The 25,691-nt window shown below is 35.9% G+C and overlaps 1 protein-coding gene across 7 annotated transcripts in view; it reads right to left on the bottom strand.

The window, feature by feature from the left end:
* Window positions 1-25,691, bottom strand: part of HBS1L (HBS1 like translational GTPase) — a 59,444-nt gene that overhangs the window by 13,098 nt on the left and 20,655 nt on the right. For all 7 annotated transcript variants that reach the window (XM_053937060.1, XM_053937053.1, XM_053937055.1 and 4 more), the window contains 4 exons: window positions 12,099-12,207; window positions 3,747-4,003; window positions 3,116-3,281; window positions 1,948-2,065 (listed from right to left, as the gene is read on the bottom strand). In XM_053937060.1, the coding sequence (XP_053793035.1) occupies window positions 1,948-2,065; window positions 3,116-3,281; window positions 3,747-4,003; window positions 12,099-12,207 (650 nt within the window). The remainder of the gene's footprint in view (window positions 1-1,947; window positions 2,066-3,115; window positions 3,282-3,746; window positions 4,004-12,098; window positions 12,208-25,691) is intronic.

Raw genomic sequence — 25,691 nt, 5'->3', positions numbered from 1 at the left:
GCATGTAAGCACTGGGAAAAACATAGATCTTGCTGTTAGCCTTAAATGCTGCTAATATTTCTTGTACTTTTCCTGCTTTGGTAAGTAATTGCTAGTTAGATCACCATCACGTACTAAGCGACAGCAACAGAAGTGAACAACAAAGAGTAGTGGTGTCAACAGGCAGGTGTGAGACCATTTCAGAGTACTGAGGAGAAAAAGTGGTACTTTTTCCCTTTCCTTAAATGTTTATGCTTCAGAATTCCAGGAAAAGGAAGAGAGTCCTGATTCTGAACATCCCTGGCCTCATCCTAGGCATGAAATCCCCACAGCTCAGAGATAGCAGGAGTGTGAGAATGGGAAAAGGATAACTGATGAATTTCCTCAGAGCTCCCAGCCTCAGAAGTACATTGCAGTGAACTTCTCCTTCAAAAAGACATCCTGCATTTTCTAAACTATAAAAACAGTACCTCAAGGACTTATTGTATCAAAGGCCAGATGCTGGCCTTGATAAGGCTGATTTGCATTTTGCATAACAGCAGCTGGGGGTTCACCTCCTAACAGCATTCTCCACAACAAAAAGGGTTTTCCCAATTCCAGCCATTGATTCAGCATTGAGCCTACTCTAATAGGCAACAGAAAGTTGCAAAGTTTCAGCGATTCCTTAACAAGCTCCAGAACAGACCAGTCCCTCATCACCCTGAGAGCTGGAACACAGAGATACCAAGCTTCATTTGGTCACCCCTGTCTTCTGCTGAACTGATACAATTGCTGGAGGACTTCAACTCTTCTCTTAATACTTCTGCCTGTGTTACTTTTCTCCCAAAATAAAAAAAAAATATATTTAAATAACAATTGTAAAAAAATAGCACATCTGATTCAATATTTTCCACTGTTCTGAAACCAAGGATTCAGTTCTAATTTTAAAACTCATAAAACTACTACAACACATATTCCACCATATAGATGGCTGTATAAACACTACACCATAATTTGCAAACTTCTGACTATTCTACAGCCTAACCACTGGGTCACAAGGTCTGAATTCTCACCCGGGCTCTGCTTCAGAGCTAAAGCAGAACTTGGGACAAACCAGTCTTCCTATAGTGCAGTTCTCTATCCAAAATCATACTAGCAGTACTCATCCAAGTACTCAACAAAGATCTTCAGATATAGCCCGTATTTCAGACAGTTATGACACAGACAAAGCAAAAATCTATACACAGCTTAGCTTTGGAAAAAAAAAAATCTATTAAATCTCTACCTTGGAGAATCATTTTTATTATTTAAAGAAGGGTACCTATAAGCGAAAAAAATAAATCACTCTTTTATATAATGTAACTACATTATTTTTTCCCCATCTCTGAGGTATTATTTCCACAAATAATAATCTATAGGAGACTGGTAAGTGCCATACTGATTTCAATGGGTAGTGTCCAATGCTATTGACTTCACCTACTGTTCCTAAAACAAGTGACATGCAGTCTCTGCAAATATCCTCTTGACAAGATAAATGCATTCTGTATAAACTTTGTTATCTGTTTTCTCATCCCCTATAAAATACACTGTAAAACAGAAAAATGTGTTTTGCTTGAACTATAAATCCTTTCTCTTCAAGTTCAAAATCACTTAAAATCTTAACCTACGACGTGACTTTCACAGAACTACTCATTGAGTAGCCATATATCACATTTGAATAGCTTTCAAAGCTCCAGTGATTTTATCAAACTGCAACTTACTGTTAAGTTACTTAAATAAAACCCTCCTCCCCAACATTAGCATCAAAAAAAGCAACTACCTTTAATGTTTAACAAACACATTCTTTTTTAAGTTTAGAAAATGCAAAGATAGGTTAACACAATCAATAATTCCATTCCATTCCATTTTAGATTTTAAAAGAAAAAAAATATTTAAGAAGAAGTTACAAATAATACTGATATTGGAAAAAGCATTTTAGACCATCTTTACCTGTGCAGCTCCTGTGATCATATTTGGAATGAAGTCCTTGTGGCCTGGAGCATCCATCAGTGTAATTACTTTAGTTGGTGTCTCGAATTTGGTCATACCCACATCCATTGTTACTCCCCTTAAATAAAGCATATATGCAGTGCACTATTAAAACTGCTTTAAAACTTCAGAGATATAAAGCAAGCTATTAAAAATACAACCATGAAATTATACCCTTCATATCTTTCATTGATTTAGCCTTCACCATAGGGACATCTGCATGTTGGAAGAGCAGACCTCTAAAGCTGCCATTTAGTAAATCCAGTTGTGAAGAAAAATTCCCAGAATTCCCAGTACTACCATGCACCCTTAGACCATATCCAAACAAGCACAGCAAAAATATGAAAATTGAACTGCATATTTAAATCATTACTAGTTATACTTTTGATATTTAATTCTTAAAAAAAAGGTATCAAAGTAAGAGAAACATAGCTGAGTTTTTAAAAAAATAGGTGGTATTGGACTACAGAGACGCAGTTACACATTTACAAAGTCCACAGGCAGAACTCCCGATTGCCAAGGAAGGATCACAACACACTTGGACTCAGTTCCACATCTCGCTAACCTCCACATGTTCTGCATGACACACAGGATAGGATCCATCTCACCAAATGCAAACACCTACAATTCACATGTCTGTATCTGGGTTAGTCATCTGCATCTCCCTTTACAGACAATCAAGACAGGAACTTTCAAGGGACAAAACATCTTGTAGTAGAAGATATTTTTAGTATGCTACTTCCAGTCACCAAAAAATCCCAACAATAAGTCCCCAAAAATCCCAAACATTTACAGATGACTCCAGAGAGTTTTTTTTCAAATACAAAACTCATTGCAAAGAGAAAATAGAATCAATCAAAAACACCAATTCAGAAAACTCACTCCTTCAATATAAAAATGCAATTTTAAATGTCATATTTCAAATTAATGGTCTTTTATATAGCCTTTTATAAAGCATACAAATATAATTGTTAATTAATTTGTAGATTTTATTTTAAAAGTAATGTAAGTCACATGTGATGAACCGACATTTCAATGCTTATTTTATCAGGTTTATCAGACTAATATTTTCTAACAAATGCTGTTCTTTCACGGAAAAAAGGTAACTCCCATCAAAATGTATTTCTACCTTTCTCTTTCTTCACCAGTTTCATCCAAGACCCATGCATAGGCAAATGAAGCTTTACCAGCCTTTTTAGATTCCTGTTCGTATTTGTGCATAGTTCTTTTGTTCACATTTCCCAAAAGGTAGAGCAAATGACCCATTAAAGTACTTTTGCCTGCATCAACATGTCCTGTGGAAGAAAATAAATATTACAGCAATTTTATTCATTTATGCAATTTAGGTAAAGCACAAGAAATATTCTAAATATATAAACATCACATGTGCTGATAATGCTTCTGTAATCCATAGAACTTCATAATCCTGTGAGACAGAGACACAGGAAGACAGGTTATTAGAACAGTCACTTAGCATGAGAGCCATAGAGCACCTCTAAAATCATGCTAAAAAGAACACACTGCAAAAATGAAACCAAACCAAACATGTTCTGTACGTTCAAAGGGACACTAAGTCAACCTCACTGTCCAAGTCAAAGACATCTGAATGTACTCCCTCCAAAAAATGCAGATGCAACTGAAAACAGTATGAGATTCCCTTCCCTGGAGCGAGGACAGTTTTGCTCCTGTATCACTTCCAGCTTTAAACAACGCAGTTTTTAAACTTTATGTTTGTCAGAAATGTAATTTAACAATATTACCTATTACCACCAAATTCAGCAGTTGCTTTCCTCCTTGTCTCTTCTCCAACTCTGCTTTCACATCTATTTGTGGTTTTGCCTTGCTTGACTTCTTTGCTGGAGTAGGCACCATATTCTGCTCTTCTGAAACCTGCGCTACTTGGGGTGAAGGAGTAGATTTTGAGACAGCCTCAAGTACCCCAGAAGCTACACTGATGTCTTCAGGTAATAGTCCTTTCTGAGGTGTATTAGTGTGGCCATTTTCCTCAGCAATTGCACTAGGGGAAAAAAGAAAACACAAAGAATGCAAATGGCAAAGAAGACATAGAAATAGGGGAGAGAAACTGAGTTTTCGATTCACTATCATGTAAGCCCCAAGGAGTACGTGATAAGCCCATTAAGGTGGAACTGATAAGCAGCTGGATAAAAACTGCACAGATACCAGCTCTGAACATCTTGTCTGAAAAGCAGCACTGTTTACAAAAGCAAGATAAGAAGAAATCTTGTAAAATATATGAAAGAGATAAACAAGCTTTCCATAGACCCTTCCTTTAACAGGAAGGGAAAGGACAATTATGCAGAGCAACCACAGAGCAGGCTTCCTCTGAACTAAGAGCCCAAGTCAACTTTGAAGCACAGATCCTGAAACAGTTTCCATGTACAGTACCATTACTACAGTTGAACATAGTAATGTTTTATTCTGAGAATAGCAATATAACATAAAGAGTTGATATTAAGCACATGTAAGCTGCAATTTAAAGTGCAATGCTTATACAGAACTACAACAGATGAGTTAAGATTTATCAATATTTTAAAAAAAATTGTTTCATGCATCAAACAAGACACCCAGAACTAAAGAGATTTGGATTCTCAAACTCCCTTTTTCTAATACCCTGTTCTCCCAAAAATCACCATACTAATCCTAATGTTAATCTCAAATATATTATTTTCTAACTCTCTTTTTATCTCCATTTTATAAATAAAAATATTTTGCTGATTGACACAAGCTTTCTGAGAATGTACAATATTATTCTTTATCTGTCATAGCAAAGATGATCAGTAAAAACAAACACTAAGTAATATTTTAAAGACAGCAAAAGCTTTCTTACTGCCTAACAGAGTTGCATGGTGAGGCATTAATGTAAGAAACAAGACAGGAACAGAAGCAGTTATTACAGGTCTGCCAACATTCTATCACAGCAAATGTCAATATACAAACCACTGATTATTCAGAAAATGAAAATCCCTACAAAACACTATACTTAAAATATACTTCCAGGGGAAGCTTCTTCCCCTGGAAAATTGGAAATCCTTTCAAGTTCAATACCATCATGCTGCAGACTGCTTTCTTTGGAACAGCTTCATGCAGGCTCTCAGAGTCAAGTGTTTCCACATCCACAGTGAAATTTTCACTCTCCACTTTCTCTTTACATGCCACAATTAACTACCGAGTTTTAATCTTTTCAACTTCTACAAACCAAGCTATTTGTTTTGGTACCATAGAATCCCACATTGTGACATCTCAGCTTTTATTTGACATTACTTCCATTTTCTGTCTGCGTAGGAGTATTTGCATTGCATTAGTCCCTTTCAATTACACAGATTTCGTTGAACAATACAGCCTAAACATGTAAGTCTACTAAAGAAAGCTGTTGAAGAGTTATGATCTCTGTAAATGTTCAGATCAAATGCAAACTTAGTCTCTCATTACAAGTAACGTGGGACATTTTTTGGCTCCCCCTTCTTCCCCACAGTTTCAGAACCCACCTGTGTTATCAGTACTGTAGTCGACTGATTGATTTTGACACCTTTTCATACGGCTCAAAGCCAAGTTTTTCTCTTGATTGTGAGACCAAAGCAAAAATTCCAATACTCATTTTTTTGGCTACAAAACCCAAGGTCAGGTTCTTGCCTCAAGGCTGAATACCCATATTTTTTTCCCAAAACCCAAGGTCAGGTTCTTGCCTCAAGGCTGGATACCCAGGCATGCTTCCCAAATCAGCTAAGCAAACAACCTGTTTTATGCCAGCCATGATAGTTGTAGGGGTACAGACAGTACCCCTGCTTCTGCATAATGGATAGACAATTCTGTATGAAGTCTATTTGATATTAAATAAAATATAGATGTATAAAGTCTATTTCTATTTTTGTATTAAGTATTTTCTAAAAAGAAGGTATTCTACAAAGTATTCTAAACCACTTGTAGGAGAAGAACAAGTTTCTATCAAACTACTCTCTTGGGTCACACAATCCTGACATTCTAGAATTCACACTACAAAGCAAACTGTTCTGTATCACCAACTATCACTCCCATATTACAGATAGCATTGCAGTTTGACAGGCTGAATAACCTTGATAACACTTGATTCTTTAAACCACAATAATAGCTGGTCATCATTGCTTTACGTGTAGCAATGAAGAAAGTTGATTACACACAAATTATTCCACAGGGAAAAAAGTCACTACAACTATTTATGCTTTCTTTTACTGGAAAAGGTAAGTGCATTTCTATAAGGTTGAACAGAAGGCTCTGCCCTTTAAAATTCCTTAAATAGTACATTAAGTTTTAGCTGAAAACCTACTTTGGAATGGCAAAACAATTATTTTCTCCAATGTCTCTGCAGGGAAATTTTACTTCATGAAAACAGACTGGAAACAATCAAGTTGATAGAAGGTAAATATACAGAGAATTGTGGTAACAAAGTTTTCTACATATTGTAATAAGGTAAAAAAATCTTCTGAATGATGTAAAGTATACCAAATAATTTTTGTCTCAATCATTTAAGAGAGCCTCATATATTTACATTTAATTTGCATTAGACAACTTTCATCAAGATTAAGACTCTTCCATCTTTTTTCCCTTTCTTCAGGCAAACCAGTTGAGTCTCAGCATAATATCTAGTATGTTCACATTGAAGTACCAGGACTAGTGCCAATATGCAAAGGTCACACTGAAATGCAAATATGGTATTTTACATTGGTATCAAGTTTTCTTCCTTGAAAGTCTAATATTTGAAGTTCTGGAGAAAACTATTTGTATAAGAAGTCATATCAAAACAGCCTTTACAGCTGGCAATCGTTTTCTCTCCATTTCTTCCCAAACCAAATTTTCAAAAGTGAAAAAAAAATTAAAAAGCAGTTATTTAGATGAAGCTGAAAGTAATGTGAGCCACAAACATAACTCTCCTATGTTTCTATAGCTTTCCAAAATATATTCAAGCATTGTCACATCAGCCTATTAACAGACAAGAATGTATTTTCATAGAGAGGTTATTTGCAAGCCTCTAAATTTTATTTCATTAAACTAGGTAATGATTCTTTTTGTAATCCCAGATGCTAAGATCTTCCAACAGGCCTATGTCAGTAATGATTCCCCGAAACAGGATGGATTTTGTGTGGTAGAATTCAAACTAATTACAGCATCTGAAAGAACCATGGTTATTGCCAGAGACCATAAGTACTCTTTCATTTCTATGTAGCTTTTATTGCAACCACCACTGCTTAAGGCTGCCAGGTAGCTTTTATTTTGGGTAGTGCAAAGAGAAAGTGCTAGATACAAATGAAATTAGTGAAACAAAGGTCCAGCCATCATTAGGCCTTGCTACTTTTTCAAGGGTACAGTATTTGTACACTCAGTCCACTGCTAGAGTTTAAAAGTTTACTGTGTTTTGGAAACGTGGAAACAACTTGTGCAACAACAAACCTAGACTTGCTATTTCAGAGAAGAAACATCAGAATGGAGAGAGCATATGATCTACTTACAGAGTACCCCTAATAACACAATTCAGCTTTTTGCTGACCAGTGTCAGGGAAAGGGACAGCAAGTTTATTGCTAGGTACCTAAGCAGGAAAGCGGGCAGATTAAATTCCAGTCTCGTGGAAGTACGTGAAAAGAAATGACAACAACAACAGCAACAGTAAGACCCTGACAGTTATGCTTCATGGCAACCAGATGAGTAGTTTATAAAAGCTTGATAATGGCTTAGAAAAATGCTAAAGAGCTCCATTTCTGACAGTCAAACAAAAACGAATGACATTGGAAATGCTCTTCAGTTAGCCTCTTCCCACAAGGTTTTACAAAATTGCTGAATTGAAAACTCCTGTCAGAAGGCAGTACTAGTGTGTCACTAGTGCAGGCAGTTGAGAATATAACCAATTCAACTGCACTAGAAAGCATCTTTGGTAGCAAAGCTCCAGCTTGGTCTGAGCTATGACAACCTACCATATGAATAAAAATTTATATTGGAGGAAGGCCACTTCCTAAACCATTGCTTGCATCATTGTTTGAGAAGTTGATGGAACTATCAAAAGCAGTCTCAGTTTGCCAGCCACTGCTATCTGGTAACATGGAGCCATTGATTAATTATGTAACTCAACTTCTTTGAAAGGACAGAACTTATGTTGAACTTACATTATGGAACCTTGCATGCACACTGAGATGATGTACTCAAGGAAGCTTGACCATCAGCAATTCAGGCACAAATGTCAAAACAGCCTATCACAGGTCTTTTGGAAATCAGCAGACAAACCAAAGCCTGGTAAGGACCAACATTTAGTCAAAATTAAAACTGCCAGGCCAGAAATTTCCTATGCTGTCTTACCAACAAGGGCCATAACAGTAAACTGAATAAAATGTCAGATTACTGTTTTCTGAGGAATATTAATAAATACAACATACACTGTTATAAGACATGTTAGAAGGCATTCAATCTCCCAACGGTATTGAAAAGCTCACATCACCACGCATTCAAAGAGGAACCTGAAAGCTCATCTGCTCCATATTAGCTCTTCAGAATTTAGCTTTTAAACATTATTTTCAATCTTCTATTCTCGATGCTGGGTGAATTATTTTTACACAACCGACTCTTTTGGAGTACTTACAGTCATTACAGAAACGTCTACATTTATTTCCCCTTTCAAAATTATTAATTACAAAATATTGGCCAGATTAGTTAAAATAACCAACCCTTTTTTGGTCACAGCTTCTTCTGGCTTCCTTTATTACTTAACAGAAAGAAAAAGCCCAGTAAACAGTTTTGCTAGAGCATCAGTGTACCCTCAAACTCCATTTTCTGCAGACAATCCCACTAAGAATACCCAGCAACAAAGGCAATCAAATGCTCAAAGCAATTAATTATTTCTAATAATCCATCAATTTCCAATAAGATTCACTAATTAATATGAGGTTATACCTCAAAACAAGACTGAATCATAGAGTGAATAGTTAGTCAAAGAATGAGGGGTTTTTGCTAATGCAAGGCTGCTGCTTTTAAAAACATGTCCAAAAATTACCTTTAAGATCCCATATGGGTAACAACAAAAACTAGTTCATATGTACTGTACAATTTCCTTCTAATGGTATCTGCACCAGCACCATACAAACACTTTGGAGTCAAAGTAGGGGGCACAGTTACAGATGTTTTAGAATCCATTTAGAATGCTTTGAATAATTTATACTGGTGCTTTTGGTCAGTGACATAACCTATGTACTTTTAAAAAACTGTATTATTATAAACACCCTGCAGTAATTTAACAATGAAACAAGAACATAAAGAACTTATAAAAAGGGTCAAAGGAACAAGTCTTTCTTAGGTGTTAAACACAGATTCCTTCTCTTCCTTAACAGGTTATCCTTACCCTGCGTTAATCCAGAAGGTAACTGCAGAGGAAGAAAACCAACCCTAATATTCACTGAATTGAGGTGGAGGTTCATGTTTTGTTTTTCATGTTTAGAAACAGATGATTCTCTGCTTCTATAAAGTCAATGTCATAGGCTCTGCCTCCACTGCAGTCTGTTAGACAAAAGAAGGAGGCCCTCATCAGACACCCTGAAGAAGGGGTCTTTACGACAAGGTAACTTGTCTTAAGGATACATTTAAATTGTATCTTCTTCCATTTTCATTGATTGGCTGTGCTCCAAATCTCATGCTCTTTTACAAATCATTCCACTTCTTACCTATTACTACTACTTACAGCTAAATAGCTAATGCATATCCAATTTCTACAGTAAAAAGAAGTTTGTTTTCAATTAGCATTTCAGCAGTACCACAAGTGAGATGAATTAAAAAACATCTTCACAATCACAGAATGACAGAATAGTTTAGGTTAAAGGTCATCTAGTCCAACCCCCCTGCAATGAGCAGGGACATCTTCAGCTATATCAGGTTGCTCAGAGCCTGGTTGAGTCTGATTTTCAAAGTTTCCATGGGTGGGGCATCCACCACCTCTTTGGGGAATCTGTTCCAGTGTTTTAACACCCTCACTGTAAATAACCTCCTTACATACGATCTAGACTATCTTGCAGTCTAAAACCATTAAACCCTTTGTCCTGTCAGAACAAGCCCTCCTAAAATGTCTGTCCCCATGTTTCTTATACACCCCCTTTAGGTACTGGAAAGCTGCAATGAGGTCACTCCGAAGCATTCTCTTCTTCAGGTTGAGCAACCCCAGCTTTCTCAGGTTGTCTTCATAGGAGAGGCGCTTCATCCCTCTAATAATCTTGGTGGCCTCCTCAGGGCCCACTCCCAACAGGTCTATGTCTTTCCTATGCTGAAAACCCCAGAACTGAATGCAGCACTCCAGATGGGATCTCACAAGAGGAATATTAAGGATCTATCTAGAGGATTTACCCACAGGTCCTGATGGCTTAATCTTTTTTCTGCCACTGAACTGTAAGCAAGTATGATACAAACTATGCCAGTGTCCCTGAAAAGAAGCAGAATGGTTGAGAACCATGTTGGAGACAACCACTTTTCAACATAGACTGAGTCATCACTAGCCTATCCAAGAACTACTTTAGTCTACAGATGAGGAAGCATTCCTCTTATCTCTTCCTTCCCTGTGGAGCAGGCACACATGCTAAGTATCAGAGATACAAAATTCTGTATTTGCTCTTTTTTGGAAACAAACATTTTAAATTGCCATTATTATAGATTAAAAAAAAAGTCAATCACAACTACATAAAATGAGCTAACAGACCTTCTTTACTCACTTAATATTCCTTTCTATTTCTAAACTTCTGTACAAATTAAATTACTACACAGAAGTCCCCATGAAAAACTCCGACTTCTAAGATGTTTAATAAGAACATAAGAGATGAAGGTGCCTGGAAGTTCATGAGTCCAGTTGTCAAACCCAGAGGCACTGATTAGTAGACAGCAAATGAAAGAAAAAATTACGCTTCCTTTATATATTGCAAATCTCAAACAGTACAGACAAAGTATTTTGAAAGTCCCGTAAATTTTTCATTTGGAGCTTATTGCATCTAACAAGACTGGATGAAGGTGATGTCTTTTAGCAATGACATTTAGTAGCATAAAGGAAAAATTACATCAGTTTCACACCTTGTATTAAATGTGCTTAAGTAGATGAAACTGCTTGCTTTCCACTCAGTTATCAAACTTGCACAAGATACTGTAAGATAAAGACTATGCTGCCCTCTTACTCCCAAAAATGCTTTCCAGATCAGAACTAAAAACACTGCAGGATGAGGATGGGATGCTGGCACTTACACTTGAGAATTTTTTGACCTCAGGATGAACCATGGAATTTCTTGCCACAGATTAGATAGCTATTGTAAGACTGGGTTCAAAAACATAATAAGGGTACCTAAGTAAGAAAAATACATTAACCATTCTTAATAGAAATAGACAAAACCAAAAAATAAATAAAAATTGTGGGGAGCCACAATGATATTTCATGGACCATATTCCCAACATACATGGCCTGTCCTTATATATTTAACTATTCACTGCTGGCTATTGCTGTAGGTAGACTCTGATTCAGATGTCTGTCTTCTTGCTCTCTCATGAGACATCCCCCTCAACAGTTCCAAATCAGGATAAAATTAGAACCACTCTAATTTAGCTATAGCACAAGTAGGACCAACTCCACAACTCTACAACAGTTGTACCCTGGACACCTGTTAAAGTTAATAAAAGCTGCAGAGGAAGGTATGGTTTAGCCATAAGTGATTGTTTTCCCCATCAACTATTCTTAAATACATTACTTCCTTTGAAGAACAAGCAATTACAGTTAAGATTTATTGATTTCATAATTCCATTTAGAGAACTAAATTTAAAATAAACGAACACCAAGAAAGTTCAGTATTCTATGAAGCGGATGTTTAAATAATCTGACTACCTGATATCTCTTCGCACTATTCATAGTGAAAGGATTTGTTAAACTCAAAACGTGAGGTACCATCTTCTGAAAGTAATTCTGAGTCAAACAAGAAGCTGAAATGGTTAGTTCTGAAGAGTGACACTAAAACTGCTGTGAAAAATAGAAAAAATAATAAGAAAACTTGCTACAGGTGCATCAGTCTGAAAGAAGAGCTGCTGATGTACCTTGATGCATGAGGGCTTGGCTTACCATGGAACTTCAAATCCCATAGATTGTTTCTTTCCAGACACTGTCATTTTGGTAATTTTTGGCACAATTTCAGATTCCATTCTGGCTGACTGGTAATCCCTTGTTTTTCCTAGTAATAGACAAAAAGTAAGTTTGAACTTGAGGTTGTGACTAACAGGTGTTAAATATAAAGTTTAACAAGTCCCATTGCTTCTCTCCAACCCAACACCAGTCCTTCATGACCAACTCTTACATTTCAGTGTCTTATGTGAATACATTACATAATTAATCAAAATAATCTACAGTTAGATCTATTGTGAAAATCTCACCTCTATCTCCAAGCATTCACATGGCACCTACACTACACAACAGCTTTACTAGAAGCAGCTCTGCAGGATGCCAGAATCATTTCATGCATGAGATAAAGAAATAGTTTGCAGCTGCTCACTAAATGATTGGATTAATTCTTCCTCAGAGTTTTTCTTTTGCCTTAACATTGCTAACATTGTAAAGCAAAAAAATATGTCCAACTCAGGGAATTCTAGCAGCAGCACCAGCTATGTGTGGGCTGCAAGGCCTTCCCTGAAACCTGAAAACAGAGTTGTTTCCTACTGAATCACACTCAAGAAGCCAAGCAATACTCCAAAGCTAGCTAATTTCAAGATTATTTAGAAATAATTACCAGAACTGAGTAACTTAATTACTTAAAGGTATTAACTTTTACCATAACTTAAATGAAAACACAATTACAGTTCATTCTTAATTTTGTGCAACTAGTTGCACAACTAATAGCACTACAGTGTTGTTAGTTTCTTATCAAGCTGTAAAAAAAAGATAAATTATTTACTCTGCAGAGGAAAGGTTTATATAAAAGAAGTAAACTAGTAAAACATTTTCTTTACACAGTTCCCTTATTATTTTATGATCCCTTCCTCCTTCAAGGAAAAAAACTTCCTGCATTACAGCATTTGTGACAGCTGCTGCACATTCTGTTCTGAAGGATGTTACACACATGACAAAGCAGGACAGCAACCCAAATTCAGAATTAAGCTGCAATTTTAAAACACACTTTACCTACAAGTCTATCTGAAAACTAGAAAAACTACTCTTCCAGTATTGGACCAATTTGGATACTCAAGAGTCAAGTGAACACCAAGTTACTCTTTCAAGTATTTTAGATACACTACATTAGGATGAACTATTGTAGCCATTTGGCCATACTCATTTATGTTAATGCTGCACTTCCTTCTAAAGCACAACGGTTACACCTTTAAACCACAAGATCAAATTGGTTTGCAGGTTACATAAATGACTGCGGTCAAGCCTGCTGAAGATTTCAGGCAAGGAAGAAGAATACCACAGACATGTCTACAACACCAAACCAAAAAAGCAAACAATCACAATACAGATGGAGACATCCTTATTTATCTGATGACTTGGTCTTCATTTCCCTCATTTGTCTTATCTGTTGATATTCATTTTATTTATATGCCACCTGCAGATCTCTGCAAGACATAGTCTTGTGTGTGGTTTATGAATAGTTGCATACAAATAAGAAACAAAATTAAGAGAAATAAAGGCAACAGCAGAAAGCATGGCTTAAAAGAATCTCAAATCATGTAACTAACATACATAAATATTCAGAATATAATTCTCACTGGACAGGGACTATTAAGTTAAGCACAAAGATTGTGTTTCATCTTCAAGCTCTTAAATAGATGGCTTGCAGCATTTTTTTAATAAGGAAACACTTCAGTTACAGTAAAAATGACATTACTTTTGTTGCCAATTTGGTATGATATTTTCTGCATCAATTCTAACAATTTTCAAGCAGACATCATTTTCAACTGACAGGTAAACATGAATGCTTTACATGTCATTTGAAAGCTGAATTATCAGAAAATACCATCTGAAAATACCATTTGAAATCTGGCTACAAGGAACTAATAATTACAAATAACACAATTAAATTGAAATGAGACTAGTTGAAAGAAAAGACAAAAATTAGTATTATATAATTTGAAGATAACTTGCAATCTATTAGTATGAAAGTCAAAGGTTTTACAAAACACACCTTCTCTAATCAATTCCAAAATTAAGCTTTACTCTGTACAAATAATGCTGCAGTGTTTGACACAGACTTGGAGTTAAATTGTACAAGGAGACTTAACACATTCAACAAATAGAGTATTTGAGACAGAAAAAAACCCTTAAAACTAGAATTTAGGAAATACTACAACTTGAAAGAAGATACAAAACTAAAATCACAAAGAACAAGAGAAAGTAATATAGAAGTCCATTAAAGCTGACAGTTTGGGTAGTTCTTTATTTACAGATACTTTAGTTTTATAAGTGACAATAACAATAATAAATAATTATATAAATAAATAAATACTAAAGCATAGGTGGAGCAAGGAAGCAGGCTGGGATCATATAAAGACAAATCAAACCATAGAAATAATCCAGGAATGGCGACATTCAAACAGATGAAAAGGCAAGGCAAGAATTATTAGTAACACTACTGATAGAAGCATCAAATACAATTTTCAGCCTTCCATGTTTTTATAACCAAGTACAATAAAATCAAGCAGAACACTTGAGATAAGGACCAAGTCTGTCTTTTATGCATTGCAGGCGCCATTAAAGATTAATAATTATGGCTTCATTACAAAGGACAGAAGGCTGGGAAAGGAGTATACTTTACTATCTAATCTATAGGGAACCGGAGAAAACTGCATGATAAATTCTTATCTGCTCTAGCAGGCAAAGCAAAAGCTATTCTGCACTTAAAAGATTGCATGCAAATCCTTAAATTGCACCTTGGAACTAAAAGGAAGTCAATGCACAAAGCTGATACAATTCTTAAAACACTTCTTAATCTACAAGCAGGGTACCCTATGGCAGCTGAAGTGTACTACAAACCCAGAAAAAACATAGAAACAGTAATCCCAATCTGATTAGGACAAGAGCAGCTGTGGAAAATCAACTTCTGAAGGGAAAGGAATACAAGGATATACAGATTTTTACCAAGAAGGTCTTCATAAACTTCTTCATACTTACTGCCATTTGGACATTCTCAAACACACACCTAGGTAATTCAATGGCAATACGTTTCCTAAATCAAGAGTACAGATAAAATAAAAACAGAGGTATCTTTCACAAACTCCAAAAAAAGTCCCAATACCTCATTACATTTCACTACTCTAAGCATTGCATGAAATACATCTAAGTGTGTATCCCTACAAGTAAATGCACTGATTGACATAACACTAGGAAAATGTAAACATTTTCCTTCCACAGAAATACATAGTATACATTTATAAATCATAAAAATTAAAACTGAAAATAAAAAAAGTAAAATCTTAAAGGCTCATCAGCATGATAATTCTCACAAGTCAAATGTTCAGAATCCCAAACTTCTAGCCTATTTCAAGCAAAGTAGCTTCCAGAGATGTATTTGGTACTTAGACTGCACAGACAGACTACCCAGGCTAAAGCACACTGTAGCTACAAGTCAAACACTACTACAAAACTAAAAGTGTACTGATGAACCTTATCTCAGTATTAAACTGAGATCAGCCTAACACCAAAGGGAACAGACAGACCTGCACTGCCATTACTCCAATACAACTGGAGTGCATGAAACCTTGACAAAGTTCTATTATTCTTGGCTGTGTTTTTACCTTTCCTGTGACTGCCAGTTGGTCTTCTGACTTAACAGACTCAAAAATCTGTTAAGGCTTATTCAAAAAGTATTACTAATGACAGCTGATATGACTTCAAAATTGTTAGCAACACAACCCCAAAATTTGATGGCACAATAAACTACCTGCAGGCTGACATACATAGATGATGATGATGACACAGACAAATACATATGCAGGAAGGAAGTAAAACATTGGGATAGTCTTTAAAAATTAACAGTCTCTCTAGATGTTCAGGATGGAATAGTAGAAGTATATAGATTTAGTCAACCACCTCCCTTTACTGTGAGCAAATCCCTCTGGTTTTCTTTTCTACAACTGGTTGTAAGCAGTACCTATAGGAGATCTGTACAAACAAATCAAAAGATTACTCTGGCTACATTATCAAACATAACAGGCTTGATAAGTCCTTTTTTTCAATTTTGATTCATATATATATTTAACACTGAAAGTAACAGGAAGATAAAAATTAATCTTTTCTCTAATTCTGTTGGAGCTCTGGAAGGTTTCAGTAAATGGAAGAGTTGATTGACAGTCTAGTCTGTTCCTAGGTAGTTTAGAGGTGAATGAAAAGAGGAATCTGTTAAACAGCCACTCTCTCAAGAAAGACACTTTGATACCAAATGGATATTGGCATATTTGGAGAAATGCACACTAGCACTGGGTATTTAAATCCATGCTGACTTTGTTCAGATGACCAGATCTTTCCAACAGCAAAAACAAAATGCCACTGCTTTCAATTCCTATACACAGAAGCTTCTCCTCCCAAGTAGTCTTTCACTCATCAAACTGTAAATTGGTACTGAAACTCTACACTGAATGAGCCCATTGCACAGAGAAGCCTGTTTCTGATACAATGAACCAGAACATTTCATGTGCCTGAATTCAGCCTGAAAAACAAAGAAAAATGTCAAGTCAGGCATGTCTTGAGCCTATGCTTTTTCAGATGGCAATCCCATTTAAATAAATCCATGTCTACTCACAAACCAACTACTAATGTTATAGAAGCACTGGCAAAGGATCACACCTTCAAGGGAATTATGTTCCAATTAACTGTAGGCAGCTTGCAGTTAGTTTTTCACTTGCATGCTTTTGACATTTTTGTTGGTTATACTGATCCTTCTCTTTTCAAAATTGGATGTGCACTTGAAGGCAGCTGCATACTATTTGAATTTTGAATGGGGCTGAAGATCTTACATTTAACTGACACTTGACAGACAGAATAAAGTTACTTAAGCAGGTCCTCCTAATGCTGTCTAAACCAGCACTGCCATGAAAACAAACACACATGCAACGCTATGCTTTCTAATCTACATGATATGGTTTGCATCCTTTCCTCTGCTACAGACTTTCTATATAACCACAAACAAGTCACTTACACCTCTGTCTGCTGATTATACAGCAATAACCACCAATTACATAAAAGAAAACAGGGCACTGGTTTTGTGCACCATGTCATGAGCTCAGTGCACATGTCATGAGAAGACACAGCTCAATCTGAAAAGCAGAATTAATAACCAAGGCTCCTCTCGAGATAATACACTTCCCTTCCTAAATGCTCCGTTATGATTTTAAACTAATTTTAAGACCCTGTAATTGTGAAAATATTTCAAATATGGACTACACATGAGTGAGTCAACCAGATGGAGACACCCATTACACACAATTTCATGCTCAGAACCATGTATTACCTGTTTGCCCACATATATCTGGATTTATAGTAATATCTATTAAATCCACCTTGTCACATAACCCACCTGAAAAACTTCAAAATGTTTACATTTTTCTATTTATGCCACAAACCTCATGAGCTTTAAGCCTTTAAATAATTTTTTTTAAATTTGCCTTAAAAACAGTAGAATTTTATTTTTATCTCTTCAAATGTTACAGTACATGGGAAAAATAACATAAAGAAATATCAAAACTTGTCAAATTAGAGATCTGCTACTGAAAATTTGTTTTGGTTTCATAAGTAAACTGAATTATTTTACACTCATGAATTCTACAAAATGCTGTAGGATACAGTGGTAACTTGCAGTTTAGTTAAGTTTGCACTGGGATGCAGTACACTATCATCAGTGGCATTGGTACTGTATATTAGTACTGTGTATTAGTATTATCAACATATCACAACTCTGAGAACAGTATCAGAAGTCCAAGACTCTCAACAACATACCATCAGTACATAATATGACTATGGAACTCAGAATATCCTAGATTTCCTAAATTTAGACAGCTTCCTAACCTTTAAAATATTCTGCCTGCATATGATTTGCTGTGCATCATCCCTGTAGGTCATCAGTTAAATGTCTTTTGATGCAACAGCAGTGACAAAGTCTGCATGTGTGAGAACTTCAGCTTACAGAATTCCTTCCATATGCAAGCTTTAATACTTAATTTAAATCAGTTCAAAATAGCCACTTTTAGAAAACTGTATGACATTATGCTACTATGAACCACAATATACAAGTGGATGCTACTGAACATCCACAGCACTTCCAAAAACAATGCAACAGTCCAAAATAATAGAAAAGATAACTTGCTAAGTCACCACCCAGTGATGAAACACAGCCATTCTAAAGATATTACTGAAAACAATTCTCCAAACAAGAACACTGAACTTTTTCTTTTTAAAAGAAAGGTTATTTCCTAATAGAAACCACAGTCAGGGCTTTCCAGGTAACTTGGTCTCATTGTTATAACTATTATGTTCTCTGCAAAGTTTCAGAGGGTGAATATGTATTTTTTTTTTTTTCTACATGAACTGGGAGTAGACATTTTCACTGAAAAATGCTGAAAATAAAAATGTTCACTTGTACCTAAGTACAAGAATTTTTTTGGTTTGTTCTTAAGGTTTGATACAAGAGGGAAGAGAGATACAGCGGGTTCTTGAGTGGTGATATTCCTGAGTTTCTCCATCATGGACCAGTTTTCTGGAATCCACAACACACAAACAGCACAACTTGCTACCCCAAGACTGAAGTTCCAGAAACAGTTTGCTTCACTACATGCAGCTGCAACACTGGGTGTGCAGCAGCCACAGTCAGAAGGGCTGGCAGCCTGCTACAGCCAGCTGGCACTCCTCACCTCTCTGGTTTTACTTTACAATGTTTGCAGCTTTCAGCAAGTTGAGATCTCTAGTCCTCAAGCTCACTTTTTTTTTTTTTTTTTTTTTTTTACTTCTAAACAGGGAGAACAAATAAACTGGAAGATAAAAGATACAACAGAAGGGTTTAAAAAATGGCACCAAAGGAAGGTATTATTTGCATAAACTAAATCATTCAAGTGATCTTTCCACATTCTGAAAAACCAATAGATTTTGCCTTAGCAAACAGGCAAAGGCAAATGATCTTATGGCTTAAGTTTTAAAAACGAAATCCCTGAAACACTTCATCAACATTCAGTATGTAGCTGCTACAACTGTTTTTGTCCAGGCTGGACACAAATGTGTCACCTGAACTCAAATTCTACCTCTCCTATGGTCTCCATACTTTCCTACCACAGCAATAAACCGGAGGCATAAATTTGTCCTAGATAAATCATAAAAACAACTAAAACTGGAGGGCAAAAGAAAACCATATAGTGAGAACTGGCAAGCAGCAAGACACACAGATTATCAAGAACAGATGAAGACTAGAAGAATGAAAACCAGTCAATCAGAGAAGACGAAATAGAGTGATAGAGTGACCATGAAAAAAAAAATAGTATTAGTGAACAACCTAACTTGGGAAAAACTGTGTATAAGGAGAAGGAGAAAGTAAGAGTCCACATACTCAATGACAAGTCACATGCAGAGCTAAACAAGAACAAAGGAAGCAGAAAATGAGCAGAACTGAAAGCAAATGCAAAGTATGTCTGGAAAAGAGCAAACACGGAAAATAATAATGGCTAGTTATTAGAAAAATAGGTAGAAAACTGGGAAAGGCTAGATAAGGAGTTTGAAATCATGAGGAAGAAAAAATGGAACTGCAATAAAAAATGTGGAATGACATGAGGAAATAAATACTATGTTTAGGGCACAAAGACAAATTCAACAAAAAAATTGAACACAACTGAATAAGTCAGAGGATTAGAAGGACACAGACACAGATGTTAGATCAGGTTGAAGTGGATGGAGAGGAATATGTTATAATAAGACAACAACACGTTTTCTTTCCTGTCTGAAACATAGCCAAAATTTCTGGAGTCTCACCATGTCTCTTGCCATCAATACTACCTCCCCGAATGAAGCCAAATGATACAGAATCCAGCAGTCAGTTACAGTTGTATTCTCTTGCTCTTCTCACCTGAAACATCTTCCTGTGAGAATTTTCTGGGCCAGCAGGACTTATTTAATTTACATACAGTCAAGCCTACAAGCAGCACAAAATTAGTGTTACCTATTAAAACTATTTTTTCCAAGTGACTCCTTACTGCAATCATTCCATCAAATGATGTACATTTCATTCAGAATATCTAATGTTGCCAGAAACACATCTCAGAGAACAGTTTATATTTTTATATAAAAGATTTTACTCGTGTCTATTACAACTGGGATTCAGCATTTTCACAACTTAAACTTGTATGTCTCAATATTTGGATGCTTAAATCAACATTCCAATTTTTATGAAATTATGTTTAAGCAACACATGACAGCAAAGAAATGCACAGACCAGTTCTATATGTAGACCATTGGTACAGTCTTTCCAGAAACATGGGTAATTAGCCTGGTTTGCATTCATGGTTCATCTGTTAGGGGAAAGACGGGCACTGATGCTATAGCAAAACTCTTAAGATTTCCAGTTTCACTAAGCCAACACCTCCCCTGTAAAAGAGCGGAGATCTCCTGTACAGAAAGGCAGACTGGGGGGTGGTGCATGTTTTCCTTTCTAGAGTACCCAAACATCAGCTGTCTCCTTTTGAGGTTTCCGACATGTAAAGGTCCAATAGGAACTCAACTATCAAAACAGCAACTTTCTCATCCACCAAGTTTTTCAAAAGGATGTCCCTGTGATATTTCTCCTACCTACTGCTTATAGTTCAATGGACTAAAATTCAGTCCTTGACATGACCATAACTCAGCACAACTCATCCTGTAACTACTGAAACCTAATTTGTGGGAGGTGTATTGCTCTGCACTCTAGCAATGCCAACGATACCCATTCTCAATCCGTAACTGAAGCTACAATCTCCTGTAAAAATAATTTATTAGATATTTGCAGTTGCTCTGTAACAGCACCTTTACTCTCCCCCAGATACACAACCATAAGTCATTGGTGGTGTTTTCTAACTCAACGAATTTTTCTTAAATGACTGTGAATTGTCTTTCACTGAGATTTACAAAAAGCTCAGTCTGATATTTCTGAAGTGCAACTTCCTACCATAAATGGTCATGTAAAGAGCAGAGTCAGCACTATGGGCAGGATAACCCCAAAAATATATCCCCTTCAGCCAGTAACTTAATTGAACAGAACACAGAGTCCATGCAAATTACCAGAATTTCTGTTAAACCTTGGCCCAAAATGAGTATGTAAAACTGAAAGTACAGTATGTACATTCTATTACAATTATATCAAATTTCCAAAAATAACAAATAGCAATTTCAGGTTTAATTCACAGCTAATGTTATAATGCCAGAGGATGGTGCTATTTGCACATCATACCCTTTACATGTTGATGTTATTTATGCAAGAACATTCCTGCTGATTGAAGGAGTGCAAGGCATTTTACAAAAAGAAAGCTTTCCTGATCCACAACTTTTATTTATGCAATAAAACTACTTCAGTATGAAACAGAAGTTTAAGAACAGTGAACATGAAAAACATAGAACCAAACTGACAGTATTTAAAGAGTAAAATCATCTTACATTTTTTCAACTTTTCCACAACTATTCTGCAAATTTTCTCCAGAAACTTAATGAGCTAGCCTTTCAAAGTTGCAGAAGAAAATGTATTTACTAGACCTACATAACTGTTTAAGCTGCAAATATTTCTAGCATTTTTAAATTCCAGAAAAATGCAAAAATTTTATGTGGTGAGAACTTCTAGGCAGGACTAGCTAAAGCCTTATTTAAATTTAGGTTTTCTGAATTCTCAACCCTCTCACTCTGCTGGTGACATTACAATCACACTAGATCCTCTCCATGACTTCAGGGATGGCAATGCAGACAGCATAAGGCAATGCCACAGCACAAGGCATATTTCAGAGGGGAAGACTGGTGGCTTCAGAAGGCCAAAAGTCTAATCACATATCAAAATTTTATCAGTTACTGAAAAAAGCAGTTCAGGGGCTTATGTAAGATGTGATTTTAAAGAAGCACGTGTTCAACAGGTTGAGTATAGGTTAAATGAAAAAAAAAAAATCAAGGTCCAGCAGTACAGCAATTACTCATAATACTGTGTACACATAAACACCCATCCCTTACTGTAAATTGAAATACAAATGCATTTAATAAAAAAAAAAAACTAGGAGTTGTTCATGAGTACAAGGGTACTCATGAGTACTCACTGACACTAAGTTTTGTATTTCTGCTTGCAAGGTTATGGTAATCAAACAGCAAATCCTCAGAGACGTCCCCTTTCAGTTTGTGGGGTTTTTTCCCTTAGAAAGACAAAAGAATAGACATATTCTACTTATATATTTTACAAAAAGTCAGCCAAATACCCCCCATTTCGAAAGAAGAAGATTAAGGAAGAGACAATATTTACTAGAACTTCATTAAAGGTAAAGAGAGTAGGAGTGGAGGTATAGGATTGCCAGCAGAAATGGAACTGAATAGATGGAAGGACATTATGTGGAACAGTTTGTATTTCAAGGGGTTTTGCTTTGGTTTGATGAAACTGACACTTCTTGATCATCCTTGCCATGCCCACCACCTCCTACTCAATATAGATGGAGACATCTTCCCAAGCCGGTAGTTACAGTACTTCTTAGGGATCTGGCAAAACTAAGTACAAAGTCTTCACTGTAATTGACAGAAGCTGTGGATGATATGGGTGTCCCCCACACCACAGCAAACGTTCAGACTCTTGATGTTTTGGGGGGCTTTTTTCTTCTACTTAGGCAAGAGACAACCTTCCCACTAAAAAGCATTTCACTATAACTACTAACCAGCTTTGGGTTTGAGCCTCAATTCAAAACCATCTTTGTGTTCAGTATTTGTTCATATAAAGAACTCAAAGCAAACCTAAGTTGCATTTTTGCTCCAAATACTTAAATGCCTCTTGAATTCCACAGTCAATAGCCATAGTGGAGATTTGAACTCAAGAAGAATTGCTTCAGGGCATTGTACTGCTTTTACTAAGAAAGAAAACTGCTAGAGAGGAAAGAGACACGAAGGAACAAAGATGAATAAAGTTCCAGAACTTTTTCTTCTGAAACATAAATAATATTCCAAATAGTCATAATATTAAAAATGTACCAAAGAGTATTATGGTCTTCTATATTGAAAACTACAATTAGATACAAGAACACACACAAAAAAAAATCATTGCCAACAAAAAACCTCTCTCCAATACAGTGAAAACAAATGTGTTATTTTAAATCCCAAAATAAAAATCATTAAAATGTATTACTTTGACTAAATAAATTAGACACAGTCATTTTCCAAACTGTCAAAAAATAATGTTTAGTCTTTGGGTTTCTTGATCGGGAGCAATATTAATAAACTGAGGAAACTAACAAGGAAAAAGCGGACAGTATTAACCAGAATGGAAGTAATGATGCTGGAAGGCAGGCTCCAGTAAAGATAAACCCAGTAAAACACAAGACTGATATTCTAACAAGCTCACTTTCGGAAACAGTTGTGTTCCATGCAAGGCTGCTAGCTCAGCAAACCCAAGAATAAGAAATTAAATAGGAGCTAAGATGTTACACCTAATACTTGCTCTCACTTTTTAAAGCAATCTAGCAGAACAGAGCCTGCCCATATGTCCCCAAGAAAATGGGAGGTTTTTTCAGAGCAGGTATTTGTAGCAGTGCACAGAGAGACTTTACATAAGGTAAATATCTAACTACTGTAAATAGCTTACATTAACTAATAATACACATGAATAATGGAAAGGTACCTCTGATAGGTGAAATGTGCCAATACAGAACTGCCAGACCTAGGAGCTGATAGGCTCCTAATTACCAGAGATGTACTCAAATGTGATGGAGTAGGAGAGATGGCATTTACAGTTTTACAAAACAAAGGTACTGTAACTTGAAAATCCTACCTCTTTTGCTGTTGCAACTAATCTCTCATCCAAAATCTCTTATTCCAACTGATCTGTTAATATCCAAAACTTAGGCAGCTACTGAAAACATATAACCTTGTAAAAAGTTAAAAAATAGATTAACTGAGTTTATTTTTAAAAATTGAATCTTTAGCAGTTAAGTGCATACATCTAAAAGCCACCTGAACAATTACTTTGAAGCTAAAAATGTTAAATGTTCAAATTTATACCATTCAGAAAGAGTAAATGTTAAGAAACAACAAATCAGAAACAAAAGGAATTAAAATACATTGATCTTTGCACATGTGAATTAGGTCAACTTAAACATTTCACACAATCTGTTCAAAGGAAATATTCTGAGTGAACATACACCCTTTGACAGTGCTTCTTGTACTAGGATTAAATGTAAAATAATGAAACAAAAACAAGAGAACCAAGAAAAGTGATTAACAAGGTGCTATTTCTTCTTTGCATTTTTTCTCCAGTAAGACTAATATTGATCAACCTACTCTTCCCCACATTAACTGTTCCAAGATTTCCAATTACGGGATGATGTGTCATGCCACTGGTTCAATTTTGCATTATTACCCAACAGCAACATATTAAGTGGCGGGGGGGTTAAAAAAATAACTGCAGGATCACAATTTTCCCCATGAAATTTCAGAAGAAAAGCAAAGTAAAGTTTAACACTTTTTCTTATATCAGATTCAGCCTAAAATAATTTTTTAAATATTAGATTTACAAATTATTTCTATGTAGATGGGACAGTTTAAGTACTCTAGAGGCATTCAATTTTAAAAACATAATCCCAGGAGAAAACACTTAAGATTTCCTCCTTCCAGCTTAGTTCTATTTTGCACCATCAATATGTTACAATATGCTCACAACCTACGATTCACTACTAGAGATTACCTTTCACAATGTGCTATTATTTAGCAGAATGCTTTCCCTATTTTTTATTAGATACCACTTTAAACATCTTCCCCTCTCAACACTATTTGCCACTCATGGTAGAACATCAGAAGAGAAACAAAGGGAAATGAGGCTTCAAGTCCAGTCACACTCATATCTGCTAGTTCTTGGTAATTTATCCATAACCTAATGGGGTATGTGAAGTTGTGCTATTCCACATGTGACTGCTCACAACTGGAAGAGACCTTGACTGCTCATAACGATGCTGGTGAACCAGTATTTTATTCTATCTTACTACTGGCATTAAAAGCTCAGCTTTTCTGATATAACTAGCTACGCCACCACTAGTATCTCTTGCTGGTAGATTTTCCAGATATTCCTGTGCTGTAAAGGATATTTTATTTTTTTGCATGTACCTCCTCAACTCAAGCAACTCCAGCCTTTTGGAAAGAAAGAGTGCAATCTCAGTTTTGTCCTCAGTGCTACACGGATGAGAGCTCAACTATCACACATGCAAACTTACTCAACAGCAGCTATCTTTAACAAAAGACAAGTAATAACCAAATACATCTACAGGAGATGATGACCACATTCTCAAAGCTTGAGATAGAAACTCAGAGAAGTTTGATACTACTAAGTCATACTTTACTGTCACATTATTTTCTTCTAGTTCATTTTTGTGAATTTTTCTGTATGTCTTCACTGTAAGATCAACAGGCTTCATTCAACATCTACTTTTGCTGCTTCCTTTAATTCTAATGGAAAGCACCCTACTCATTTCCTAAATAAACAGAATTAGTTTG

This window comes from Vidua chalybeata, chromosome 3 (genome assembly GCF_026979565.1).
Source record: "Vidua chalybeata isolate OUT-0048 chromosome 3, bVidCha1 merged haplotype, whole genome shotgun sequence".
In the NCBI taxonomy this organism is placed as follows: Eukaryota; Metazoa; Chordata; class Aves; order Passeriformes; family Viduidae; genus Vidua; species Vidua chalybeata.
Note: the sequence above shows the minus strand (reverse complement) of the source record. Positions and strands in the feature narration are given on the sequence as shown.